The sequence below is a fragment of the Pungitius pungitius genome, chromosome 2, assembly GCF_949316345.1.
Source record: "Pungitius pungitius chromosome 2, fPunPun2.1, whole genome shotgun sequence".
In the NCBI taxonomy this organism is placed as follows: domain Eukaryota; kingdom Metazoa; phylum Chordata; class Actinopteri; order Perciformes; family Gasterosteidae; genus Pungitius; species Pungitius pungitius.
Window position 1 is genome coordinate 33,427,304 of NC_084901.1, and position 13,296 is coordinate 33,440,599.

Sequence of the window (13,296 nt, forward strand, 5' to 3'; positions counted from 1 at the left end):
AAAGTTTGCTCGAGTCCCGACATTACTGTGAATGCGCATCATTTAAATTTCAGAAGCGTTGCGAACTGAACACAAGAATATAATTGTCATACCACACGGTAAAACATGTACTGGTTTCACTATACATCATGTAAACAGCATTATCTGTGCGGTTGAGGCTTAGATTTAGGGCGAACAGACGAGTCCACTAGACGTCGCTGTTTACGGCAGTGACGTTATCTTCACGATTTAAACACCGCAGAAGAAGAAACAGCGTGACGTAATTGCAGTTGCTGTAAAATGGCGTCGCTCGTGTGTTAGGCCAAAACATAACGGACAAGTTTAAACACAGCGCAAGCTACGAAGGAAACTACGGTTTAATTTCGGGGTATTACGGCGTAACTTGTTGGAGCCAAACAAAGGTAATAAAGTGACTAGTTGAATAAATCCACAAGAGACCAAATGCTTCCCGTTCACGTCACTCATCTGGTTCACGGCTAACGTTGGGCTCACTGCGCCGCTGCTCCAGTATCAACTTCTATGGCGTTCATCTCGAATACGTTAGCGTGAGCATTAGCCAGAGAATGACGGGAAGTGGCGTTGTATATCAGGACACACTTAACGCATACTGTCCCTCTCCTGCAGGTTCGACAATGGCAGAAGAGGCCACCGTCAGCGCGGAGGGGATCGTGGGCCTGGATGAGCCCAAGAAGATGACCCGGGAGGACTGGAGGAAGAAGAAGGAGCTGGAGGAGCAGAGGAAGCTGGGAAACGCTCCAGCTGAGGTGGACGAGGAGGGGAAGTAAGTTCACGTCTGCACTGGGAGGCTGCTGCAGTCGCTACTGGCTCATATCTGGATATGTGAGAGGACTACATTTAACTGGCAAAGATAATTAATACAACTTCTCAGAAGATTACCCTGTGCTTGATTTAGTATTTCTGTTTCATAAAGTTGTGCAACTACAAAAGAAAGCAATGATCAAGTAGAAGATTCTGGCATATTATGAATCGACTTCCTTATAAGTGGGAAACACTGGATGGATAATGCTTTTTATTGGCTGTATACATCTTTAGATCTTGTATGGTAAATGTCAACTGTTTCATATTATATGTTTAATAACTACATCATCTGAATAAAACATCACATGAAGTGAGACAAACATACAAGCCAAGGTCTGATCTAGGAAATTGTTCAATATTTCCAGTGCACAATATTTTTGAGTCTCACATAACAAACAAACACCCAGAAACCAGGATTTTACCCTGGATTTTAAACAAGTTTGTAATCCCCAAACTGAGCCTGAGATGATCCTAACATTATTCTCTCAGACTAAGCCACAGAAGACATCGAATAACACTTCTTTTTAATTTGACATCATTTCAGTATAATTACTGTTAAATTAATGTGACCCACTTGTGCTTTTCCCCCAGAGACATAAACCCTCACATCCCACAGTACATTTCATCGGTGCCATGGTACATTGACCCATCCAAAAGGCCCACTCTAAAGCATCAGAGACCACAGGAGGAAGAAGAGGCACCATACTCATCTGTTGGAGAGTGGTATAAGAGAGGAGTGCAAGAGGTGAGAATTAATCAATGAGATACTTTTGTGTAGTCATTACAAATGCGCTTTCAAGTAATACGGTCTTCTTCTTTTTTTTTCTTGCTTTTTTTTCTTTCACCAACTAGACCGCTGTCAGCACTAAGTTCCGTAAGGGAGCTTGTGAGAACTGTGGTGCCATTACACACAAGAGGAAGGATTGCTTGGAGGTAAATGTACAACTCTTTCCACTTCTGGTAGAAAAGAATCTTCCTTCATTTCTAATCTTGAGCATCAACCCTCTTGGTACGACCCTCATATTGAACCTATATAAGAATGCCACACAAGAAAGCTTACAGTCTGGGCTACAAAGCTAAGGTTGAACATGCTCCAAACATAACCCAACAATCTTTAGAGTTATAAAATGGCTTATGCAAAATTATTTTTATTTTCCGTGATGAATATGCCAGTTTTAGTGTCTAAATGCAAATTTCTACCATGAGATCTAAAAAACGCTTAGTACCTAAAAGGTTAAAAGAATATTGTATCTGACATTAATAAGGTTAACCTGACATTTACTTTTGTCTCATCAGCGCCCCCGAAAAGTTGGAGCGAGGTACACAGGTAACGGAATAGCTCCAGACGAACACAGTCAGGTACATCTCGACTTGGACTATGATGGGAAGCGAGATCGCTGGAATGGGTATGACCCCGAGGAACACCAGCGCATCGTGGAGGAATACGCCAAAGTAGATCTGGTAAGTTCTTTTTGGTTTGTTGAGAGAAAGGAAAACACACTTTGCTGGCACCATATGATCTCTGCCTGTATGAAAAATGTAATTACAACGGTCGTGTGTACTTTCCCATCGGCACACAAATCACGCTTTGTATTTATTTCTGCTTCTCAGGCCAAAAGGACACTGAAGGCACAGAAGCTTCAGGATGAGTTGGCCTCTGGAAAACTGGATCAATCTGTAAGTTTTCGCTCAAGATCAAATATGAATCGCATTTTTGTCTAATTTAAGGAACACTGTCTTGTCTAGAAGACTTAACTTTTAAAAACATATTACTTTAATAATTTGTCTGCAGGAGCGGGAACACGACAGCGAGGATGAGGACGAAGATAAATATGCAGATGACATCGACATGCCGGGTCAGAACTTTGACTCCAAGAGACGAATCACTGTTAGGAATCTGCGTATCAGAGAAGACACGGCTAAAGTAAGAGACACATCTGGAAGCTGTTGATCAAAGTGAGAGCTGGTGTACTGTTACTAACTCACAGACTCCCGATAATGAAAATCTCTCGTGTCGGTTTCTCACAGTACCTGAGGAATTTGGATCCAAATTCAGCATATTACGATCCAAAGACTCGAGCTATGAGAGAGAACCCGTACTCCAACACCGGCATGAACCCCGACGAGTAAGTTGTTGTTACTGTACTTCCTGATGTCTCAAACATTCCCACTGGCTTCCGTAGAAATTATTTGGTTAACTGTTTTTTGTCCGACAGGGTCGGGTATGCTGGAGACAATTTTGCTCGCTATAGCGGAGCAACCATCAACATGGCTCAAACGCAGCGTAAGTCACCGCGATGTTTCCATCTCTGTTTCTCTGTAGTCGGCACCAGCAATGCTGTATGTTCCCCTCCCTCGTACTTAAATCCTGGATTTACTTTGATCTCACATCTCCTCCCAATCTATTACTGCCTCTGGTAACAGTGTTTGCCTGGGAGGCGTACGAGAGGGGCTCCGAGGTGCATCTGCAAGCCGACCCCACCAAGCTCGAGCTGCTCCACCGGTCCTTCAAAGTCAAGAAGGAGGACTTCAAAGAGAAACTGAGAGACGGCATTCTGGAGAAGGTAATCCGTCTAACTGTGATGTCATTGTGCACTATGTCTTCTAATTGTTTGTGTTGTTGTTTTTTTTAATGGGAACCAACTAATTTGTTTGAGATGGGAATAACTGTATTAAACAATTTAGATTTCTTTACTCACGAATTTGGTCTGTGAACTACAGTAGTGCTCCAAAATCAGGAGTATCGTGGGCTCAAGTATTGACTCTGTGCTTTTTGTCTTTGACATCAGTATGGAGGAGAAGAGCACTTGGATGCACCCCCACGGGAGCTGCTCCTGGCCCAGACAGAAGACTACGTGGAGTACTCTCGGCACGGCGCCGTACTGAAGGGACTGGAGAAGGCCGTGGCTCGCTCCAAGTATGAGGAGGACGTGATCATCAACAACCATTCAGTGAGGATGGGAAAACACCCTTTGGGAAAGCGAGTGACTTGCTGTATTTTGGTCACATTTCCTTTTTTCTTTTCTCAAACCAATCTCTTGTGTTTTAGTGTATTTGGGGCTCCTTCTGGATCGATGGCTTCTGGGGATACAAGTGTTGTCACTCCATGGTCAAACAGAGTTACTGCACAGGAGAGAGTGGGATTGGAATTGTAAGTAGATGAGTTTTCAAAGACTACCTGATACACACAGGCTCTGTTTTATTATTTTTCTCACGTTGTGTTTTTTTTGTTCACCTGAAGAACAACTCCGAATGTGTTCCATTTGACGAGGGACTGATGGAGCCACAGGAGGAAGAAGAGCACAAGACTCTGCTGGAAGTAAGTGATGCTGGAGAGTTAATATTGTCATAGTTGCCTTTAATCCTAATGCAGGTGTATTCTATTGTCAGTTTAAGTGTGGATTGTGCAATGTTAATCGTGTCAATGTTTTTTTAAATCTCCAGATGCATCAAGATAAGATGATGAAGGACAAGAAGAAGAAAAAGAAGAACAAGAAGAACAAGAAGCACATCTCTGAAGGCAGCGATTCAGAGGATGAAGAGAAGAAGAAGGAGAAGCTGAGAAAGGTTCCTAGTGCTCCTGAGAGCATCTGTTTATCTCCTGGTCTCCCTGATGTCTGCGTGACTGACCTCCAACATGTTTCTTCTCTGCAGGCACTGGAAGCAGAGGACAAGCGGGTGAAGCACGTGGATGCAATAATGCAGGTGGAAGAGAGAAAGAGGCCGTACACCAGCCTGCAGGAAGTAAAGGCACCGACTGAGGAGGAGATGGAGGCCTTCCGCATGAAGCGCTGCCGAGCAGATGATCCCATGGCTCCCTTCCTGGGAAACTGAGTCTCCTCAAGGAGTCTCTTACCAGAGCCGCTGCTCGGTGGGGGGGGGGGGGGGGAGACATGTTTCTGACTCAGACAACTCACTTTTTGTGAAAAATTGTGTACAGTTTTTTAAAAATGTCAATCTGCTCTCTTATTGTATTGGAAGCTACAGGTTGATGGACCATAGCACCATCTGTGCTTTTCCTAAATCTGGGAGCCTCCCTCAGTCTCAATGTAATTACTTTTAGTGGGAATAATATTGTTTTTATAATAAAAGACCTTGCTATCTCCAATGAGTTATTGGGTTTTCCTGGGCTTCATGCATGCCAAACAAGACTTTTAACTCTTTAAATAGTTTTACAATAAAAATAAAAAGTTTAAACATCATTCCAGAAGCTTTCATTTTCATAATAAATGTGTTGTTGCTTATAGTGTCTCATTGAAAACAGCCACACATAATCAATCAGTTTTCACTACAATTCATTTAATTAATCAATTCATTTCACCTAGCAGCTGAAATGTTTAATTTGGTATCTTGGTTTTGCATCGCAGCAATAAACCAACACATCTGGATAATATTCTAGATGTCTGTTACACAGCACCCCCCCCCGCCCTCCACTGTTTCAGTTAGTGCACAATCGATGCGTCACAACTTCCACTGTGCACTCTGGCTGCAATGATCTGAAGTCATGACATCACAGTGAAAGTATTTGTTGGCAGTGTTTAGGCCTACATGCTAAACAGGGTGGATGTTCTCTCCTCTTGAAGAATCCTCTCCCGCTCAGTTATGGAAACATCATGTTTGTGGACTATCGTGGAGAAAAAGCTGAATAATAACTTAACGGGTGAGTTCATACTGTGTTTTTGAAAAGTCTGATACCATCCCTTAGCAAAAACATGACATTAGCGGCATTCTTTCATTTAACGTATGTATAATTATTTGTATCGTATCGATGATTAAGCACCGAGTGATTGGCATTGAAAGGACTGCACCATTGAGACGGCAGATGTTTTTCATCGGATTCTACTGTAGACAGCGTGCATGCACTCGGCTGCCACTCCCTGCACTTTAGCCATTTGAGCAGATTTGTTGTTTTTGTTAAAACTCATCTGATTGCAAACTATATGAAAAAAACAAAAAGGCATTAATTGTTGTAAACATTGACTTTCCCTTGCGGCCCCACAGGGACCATCATGTTCCAGATGCTGGTGGTGTTGCTCTCGGTTGTCCTCTCCCAAACCAGCTATTCCTCGTCAAAGAGAGCACGCAACATCACCGTCCTCTCCTCCCAGCTGGTCTGCAGCCTGCCGGGCCCCGCTGGGCCCGACGGAAACCCCGGAGCCCCGGGGTCACCGGGGCCCCCGGGCGCCATGGGGCCCCCGGGGAGGGACGGTCCGGACGGGAAGGACGGACTGTGGGGGGGGAAGGGAGATCAAGGTATTTATCGGTTCGGCTCTCTTCTTCTATCTTCGCCCACCGCAATGTTCAACAGGTCCAACATTATGCTTCACGTTGTCCTATTGTAGTTTCACTGAGAAACAAAGACATGTTTAGGACGTCTGCTGCAAAGACTTCCACTTGGGCTTAGAGACACAAGTTGTGAAACATGACTAAATACAACTCATTTTCATCCAGGTCTGTATCTCTTCTTTCTTTATTTAAAAACACATTTGCTTCTTGTTAACATCAAGTTTATCTGGATTGTTAATATGTCATGTATTCCACCTCTCTGCCCCCTTGGAATGTAGGAAAACTCATATGGTCAGTACAGCTCTAACAATGGCTCATGGCTCTAACAAACAAATAGGCCTGATGAATATTCTGATTCTTCAAATGTGAACACTATAAAAAGGACACACATGAACCTGGAAACAATGAAGGACTCTTTAGTAACTATCATCCAATTAGGTTGTAAGCCATAGGGATGGAGTATGTGTGCATTTTGTGCTGTAAAATGACAAGCATTCTGTCCTCATTTCGTCAGGTGATCCCGGGAGGACAGGGAACCCAGGTAAGCCGGGTGTGAAAGGGCGCGAGGGCCCCATCGGCAAAGCTGGACCTCGTGGTCTAAAGGGACCACGGGGGACAGCAGGGGCGGCTGGACCCCGGGGTCCCCGGGGAGAGCTGGGTGACGTCGGCCCACGGGGAGCTCCGGGCGGGTGCGACTGCGGCCGCGCGGCCCGATCGGCCTTCTCCGTGGCGTCGACCAAGAGCTACCCCAAGGAGCGGCTGCCCATCCGCTTCAGCCGGATTCTGCTGAACGAGGGCGATCACTACAACGCCAGCAGCGGCAAGTTCGTCTGCGCCGTGCCGGGCGTCTACTATTTCACGTACGACATCACTCTGGCCAACAAACACCTGGCCATCGGGCTGGTGCACAACGGGCAGTACAAGATCAGGACATTTGATGCCAACACGGGGAACCACGACGTGGCGTCTGGTTCCACCGTGCTCCACCTGCAGCAGTCCGACCAGGTGTGGCTGCAGATCTTCTACTCGGACCAGAACGGGCTCTTCTTTGACCCCTTCTGGACGGACAGCACCTTCACTGGCTTTCTTATCTATGCCGACCAGGAATATCTCGACGAGGCTGATAGAAAAGATAATGCTCGAGATGACGGTTAATCCTGAGATCATTTCTTTTTATTTGAGTTTTTGGTGGATTTTTTTTTATCGAAATGTTGTGAAACCAGAGTCTGACACCAGGGGGCACGAGAGAGGGGACGTTAATTGTTGGACATTCCAAAGCAAAACTTTTTTGGGATAAAAGTTAAATCACAACCTTTTATAGTTTTTCTGGTTTATTAAAAAGTTTCCCCGGAGGCTTTAAATAAGCCATCTCTGTAGATAGATCAAATATTTCTTATTGCATTGGATAATAATTATGTATATAGAAGCATTTTATGCCATTCATACAAATTGATTCAATTCATTTAGATATTTGTAACATTTGGATATAATTTACAACTCTTCATTGTTGTTAGCTCAATGTGTGGTTGTTATTGGATACCTCAGCCGGTCCCCACGGTTGGGTCGTCAAATATTACCTGTATTTAGGGTTACGTCATCCGAATGCAAAAATGTGTAACTCGGATAACATTTGTAAAAAACGACAATCAGATTATATATTTTCAACTGTAATGGAGTTGTCACAGACAGCCTCGATCCCATCTTTTGATCACTTAAATTGAAATGGTAAGAAATGCATTTTGATTAATGCTGATTTTGCGATAAAAGCAAAGTCGCCCATACTCCATTTGAACAGCAACCAATACATACACATCATTAAAACATCCCACATGTACAATACTATGCACCATATTTTGTGTCCCAAATAAAAAAAAATACAGCATTTGTGGAACCCAAATTTGTGTGGCAGCATCCACTTATTTATAAAGTGTTTTAAAGTAATGTGGCACAAAACCTGCCTGTGCAAAGAGATGGACTAGCTTAAAAAAGCATTGGTATATCATTTAAACCCTGCTATTGGCATTAACTAATTGACTAATTATATTAGAAGAAGAAGAAGCTATTTTTATTGCCAAGTATTATTTTACACATACAGGAAATTGCTCTCTGCATTTTACCCATCCCGCACAGTGGGAGCATTGGACTGCCTAACCCAGGGAGCGGTTGAGGGTTCGGTGTCTTGTTCAAGGACACTTCGACATCTGACTTGGAGCAGGCGGGGTTTATATATTTATTTTAATATTTATATTAAGTTTAAAATGAACTATTTTCTTACATGAAAATGTGTTGTAAGTAAAATAAATCAACCAAAACAATATAATTAAGCCTATTGCATAATGTTTACATGTTAAAGAAAGCCTTGTGTGTACGTTTGAGGGTTTGTAGTTCTGCCGATGACCTCTGGACCGGAAGGACTACAACTCCCAGGCAGCAGTAGGAGGGCCCTGCACGTCGCGTGCGGCCGAGCTCAACGTTACTTTGTTACAGCGGAGCTACCGGGGAGGAAAACACGGTGTCGCAAAAAAAAAAAAAAAAGAGAAAAAAATAACGCTCTCGGAAAAAGTGCGCACAGTTTCGGGGAAAAACGACGCAACGGAGCGCCTGTTGCCGGGATTCGTCCGCGGCGGCTTGTTTAATGAACGGCGGGTTCGAACGTTGCCGTTTGGCCGAAAAAACAGCGGTGTTTGCGAAAGTTGAGCCGAAGAGGAGTCCTGCGGGTCGGGATGTCGGACTGAGACAAAGGGGTCTAGAGGAGGAGGAGGAGGGGGCATTCCCGTCGGTGAGTGGAACCACCGGGATTAAAAGTTCACCGGGTCGCTGCCGCGTTGGATCAATGACGAAGATGTTTAGTTGTTGTTTATTTTTTTGAATTGGGGGGGGGGGGGTTCTCTCTCACGAGGTGGGCACTTAACTTGTAGCCTGACTGTCTCGTGGTACCTACGCGTTTTGAATGATAACCGTAAAGTGTGAGATTTGTTGGCTATTTGTTGTCGGAAGCGAACAACCGTGTTGTCTGTGCAAAACGCCGCCGTGATCCGAAGGACCGACAGCGTGGTCGAGAGGGCATTTAACTGAAGCCATTTAAATTCCCCGAGCAGAGAAAATGGCCTATGCGGGGACAGAGACCTCTGCTGTGGGATTAGAAAGGTGATCGACCACCTAATCAAGACCCCCGTGTTCCGGAACCGCCTGATTTTCGCAGACAGACACGTCGGATTAAAATCGTATAATCCATTTAACGAGAACTTTTGCACGCCCAACTTCCCCCCTCTTCTTTTTTTTTATTTTTTTATTTACGCGATCTATTTTCACTTCCAAAGTGTTGGAACTCTTGTTTGATTTGGAGCTCGCGTGTCTCCGCAGGTAAAACACTCGATCCTTGGAGTCTCCTCTGGATGGGAAGGATGGAGAGGGAGTTGCAATGGTGGAAGGGACAGCTAGCTGCCGACATCCATCAGTCCCTGCGCATCAAGGTGAGCCGCCGGTGACCACTGCCGCGTCCTGCGGGCTTTTCTTCACAGGATGAGCCGCACGCGGTTCTCTTGCCACTTTTTTTTGTTTGTCGAACAAATCCACGCAAATCCACAAAAACACGCCGCTGCTCTCTGTAGAAAATGATCCCACAATCAATTGTTTAAGGGGATAAAAGATGTGTTGGGTTAAATATATTTTGGTAGTCTTCAAAACAAATGAGATGAAGTCGGAATGTAACTTGTGATGTGATTTTACAATTGTATAGTATTTTTAAGGACCAATCAATCACAATATGATCGCTGCATTTGTCCCGAATAGACACAACAATTATTTGCACCATTTTGGAAGGCAAACATTTCAGTAAATATAGTTTTTTCTCTCCTTTAAAAAAATGTTTTTCTGACTAGAAATTGATTAATTGATAATATTAACTGACAACTTTATTGATTCTGATCATTATTTGCAGCCAGATCCAACAGGGCTGTGTTGATATTCCACAGCTGCTTCTTAGCAGGTTATAAAACTCACGCTATATTGAAAGTCCGAAAGAGGGTCCTGATTGAAATTAGATTACATGGAGGATGTAAAGCTCATTGAGGGGAATTGCTTAATTAACCACGAAGCGTGATCATATTTCTTCCCATGTGTCACTTTAATGGAGACATCTGTCACTCGACTGGCATCTTTGGGCCGGGACTCTGCTGCCAGTCTCCAGTCTAGGGAGATGAATGCGGATCAGGTTCTAGATATCAGATGCCTGAATGCACCAAAGATTGTATTGATGTGCAGAGGGGGAGCCGTCGTGTTTGCAGTCTGGCAGCAAATGTTTGAGTCCTGTATATGATTCAACGTTTTATTCACAATCGGACTCAGAGCGAGACGACTGACAATGTGCCCGCAGAGCTGTAAACTAAACAACACCCCCCCCCCCCCCCCTTCCCTCACATCCTATAAGGGAGAGATAGTCGGTCTGATGTTAGTCCTGGTTGCCTTTTATTATTTTGGTAAAATCCAAAAGCAACAGGCTCACCACAGTATACCTGCTGTGTCACGACTGCGTAGCGACACACGGCGGATTTAACAGTTGGAGTCGATTGCTCTGTTTTGGCCCTGTTTTAACTCAGAAGTTCCCTTTTTAAGACCATATAAGAACAAAGGTTTCAGTTGTGTTCTTAGCGGTGGGTGCTGCTACTAACCGTTTTAATAAATATCGATTAGTCTGCTAATCATTCAATCGATTAATTGTTCTCCTGCTCACGGTGAATGCACAATACTTTTCACGCTTAGAATGCAGGTGTTTTTTTTAACAGCTACTGAACACTGAAGCATTTTTGAAGTAGAAATGACCTTAAAGTAATTTAGTCAATAAACAAAGGGGGTTATACATATATATATTTAAAAAAACAACTAACATTTCATCTTGAAACCAAACTGAGTAGGTTCCTTCACCATTGGATGCTCCAGCTGTATAATAGGTTTCATAAACTTAGTGGAGGGATTTGCTGTGCACCAGCCTTTCCCGACGGCAAATGTGGCTACGCTGCGGAAAGCACAGTTGCAATGGAAATTAGTGGTGTAGTAAGTAAGTAAGTATCAAAGGCGCGTGTTAAAAGGCCCCCACACGGTGTGCAGATTTCCTGCGTGGCGCCTGCACCCCCACGGTCTCATCCTGCCTTAATGACGTTTGCTGCAGCGGCAATGCCCTGATGTGGGAGATAGCTGCGCCGTGTAGCATGTGGCAAATGATCAGACATGCAAATCAGGCACAGGCAGCTGTGGAATCCTTAATTACGGTGCTGGTCCCCCCACAAAGGCACCTTCTCCGCCCCTCACAGACCCCCCCACCCCCTCCCCTGCCCCACCCGGAGGCCTTCCAGACTCCAACAGGCCCCCACCCTTCGCATCCACCCCCCTCCCCTCCTTCTCCTGCTGCCCTCGTACTACCCCCAGACAGACAGATGGAGGCAGTGGGAGGAGAGTTTGGGGAGGGTTGGGTGGTATGGTTGGTTGTGGTGGAGAGGGGGGTGGCTGTACATGGTTTTGGGAGTGGGTACTCTTTATTTTTAGATTCCATTGAAGAGTCAGTCATTGTTGTCTTAGTTCAGCTCAAAATAAATAGTTGACTGTTTACAGAGCCGGCCGTGTTGGTGCCTCACACTAAACGGTGTTATTTTAAGGATTGTCTGACTGTAGCATGCGATTCTTTTGAAATACGAAGCTCTAAAGCCACATCGCACTGTTTGAGTCTCCAAACAGCCCCGACATGATGGGCCTGTTTTCTGTATACCTCCTCTCATCTAAGGCCCCTTTGCGGTTTAAATCTAAGAAGATTAAAATACCAGTCCTAAACCTTGTATTAAATCCAAATCAAAAACCCATGTCTTTATTCCGATTCACAGAGAGCAATAACAAAAAAACAATTTCACATAAGCAGCTTAAGTACATAGAAAGTATTTGCTCTGAATGGGTGAATCCAGTTTGAACTGTTGGTTCTGTTTTTCTGTCGCTGATTGTAAGGATACCTGAGGCTGATTGGATGCTAATGCCCCCGAGGATCTGTCTCCCACTTTGAAACACATGCAGCTAATTGAACATGAATAGGAGATGCGCTAGGGGTGAAGCCTAATCCTATCTACTAATCAACTGCTACTGGAGTACTGTGCCCCCCCCCTCACCCCTCACCCCCACAACCACACTCACACAGACGCACTGAAACACACTCATGACCACCCTCCATTACTCAGAGACCCTTGCAATGACCCAAATTAGCTCCCCTTCTCGACAGGGGGGGGAATTAAATGAAATTTAAATGAGGTTGAATCGTAATCAAGTATTTCTGATGGTAAATTAACTTTACTCTTTGATTATTTCACTCACAGCAGCTCTCCTGATAGCAGTTAGACCCAGTCAGCAGGGGACATGCGTGTTATTTTTTTTACAACCCTCTCCCCTGTGTCCACCTCCCCCCCCCCCCCCCCCCCTTCTGCAGGAGCTGAAGCTACCGGTCTACCGAGCCCACTCTCCACAGATCGGCATGCGGCGGTACTTTGCCGACTTGTTGGCCATCCTGAGCAATCGCTACCAGCTGTGTCCCACAGCGCGTCACCTGGCCGTCTACCTGCTGGACCTGTTCATGGACCACTACGACGTGGCCGTCAAGCAGCTCTACGTCATCGCCCTCTCGTGTCTGCTCCTGGCCAGTAAGTCCATTTTCAGCCTTCAGCCCTGTGGCACTTTGTGCACAGATGGCATAAAAGTGCAAAACCGCCTGCAACAATGCTAATTTGATTGATGCTCTACAGACCACAGGGCTATTTTTCGTCCAGCTCCACTTCCCAGACTCATCTGATAGATTGCCTGCCTGGACAATTTAGTGCAGTGTGTCTTTGATCCTGGTAACACTAGCATGTCTGGAGCTGCTGCTGTTACTCGATCAGCCCGGTGGGTTTGAGATGAACTACTTTCACACCTGCCACGGTCAAAATGTCCTCCACTTTAAGTTGTGATCATTTAAAAGATGGGACTGGTTCCAGAGGGTATTTACTGTAGTTTATGCTCGTGTGCCATGCAGCTTCATTATTGTCCCTCACAACATTTTACTGCTCAAAAGGTCACATTGATCGAGGCGAGCCATGGAAAGGGGGATCGGTTAACAAAAACCCAATATCACAGACCGTGTACTTTGAATTCCTAAAGACACAGTTGTAGTGAAGTGCA

General features: G+C 44.9%; 3 protein-coding genes across 3 annotated transcripts in view; all 3 read left to right on the top strand.

The window, feature by feature from the left end:
- The first annotated feature begins 229 nt into the window (after window positions 1-229).
- slu7 (SLU7 homolog, splicing factor) lies at window positions 230-4,981 on the top strand. The gene is made up of 15 exons (XM_037462462.2): window positions 230-401; window positions 625-781; window positions 1,411-1,564; window positions 1,672-1,752; window positions 2,116-2,280; window positions 2,431-2,496; window positions 2,612-2,743; window positions 2,848-2,945; window positions 3,036-3,103; window positions 3,244-3,383; window positions 3,609-3,770; window positions 3,869-3,970; window positions 4,061-4,138; window positions 4,264-4,386; window positions 4,474-4,981. Exons 2-15 carry the CDS (start codon window positions 633-635, stop codon window positions 4,651-4,653), a joined length of 1,698 nt encoding a protein of 565 aa, XP_037318359.1. The 5' UTR covers window positions 230-401; window positions 625-632; the 3' UTR covers window positions 4,654-4,981.
- Window positions 4,982-5,319: 338 nt separating this feature from the next.
- c1qtnf2 (C1q and TNF related 2) lies at window positions 5,320-8,259 on the top strand. The gene is made up of 3 exons (XM_037461907.2): window positions 5,320-5,479; window positions 5,821-6,072; window positions 6,620-8,259. The coding sequence occupies exons 1-3, from the start codon at window positions 5,422-5,424 to the stop codon at window positions 7,258-7,260; spliced, it is 951 nt and encodes a 316-aa protein (XP_037317804.2). The 5' UTR covers window positions 5,320-5,421; the 3' UTR covers window positions 7,261-8,259.
- Window positions 8,260-8,513: 254 nt separating this feature from the next.
- Window positions 8,514-13,296, top strand: part of ccnjl (cyclin J-like) — a 12,544-nt gene continuing 7,761 nt past the window's right edge. The window contains exons 1-3 of the mRNA XM_037461906.2: window positions 8,514-8,884; window positions 9,469-9,578; window positions 12,569-12,779. Coding sequence (XP_037317803.2) covers window positions 9,501-9,578; window positions 12,569-12,779 — 289 coding nt within the window. The 5' untranslated portion in view covers window positions 8,514-8,884; window positions 9,469-9,500. The remainder of the gene's footprint in view (window positions 8,885-9,468; window positions 9,579-12,568; window positions 12,780-13,296) is intronic.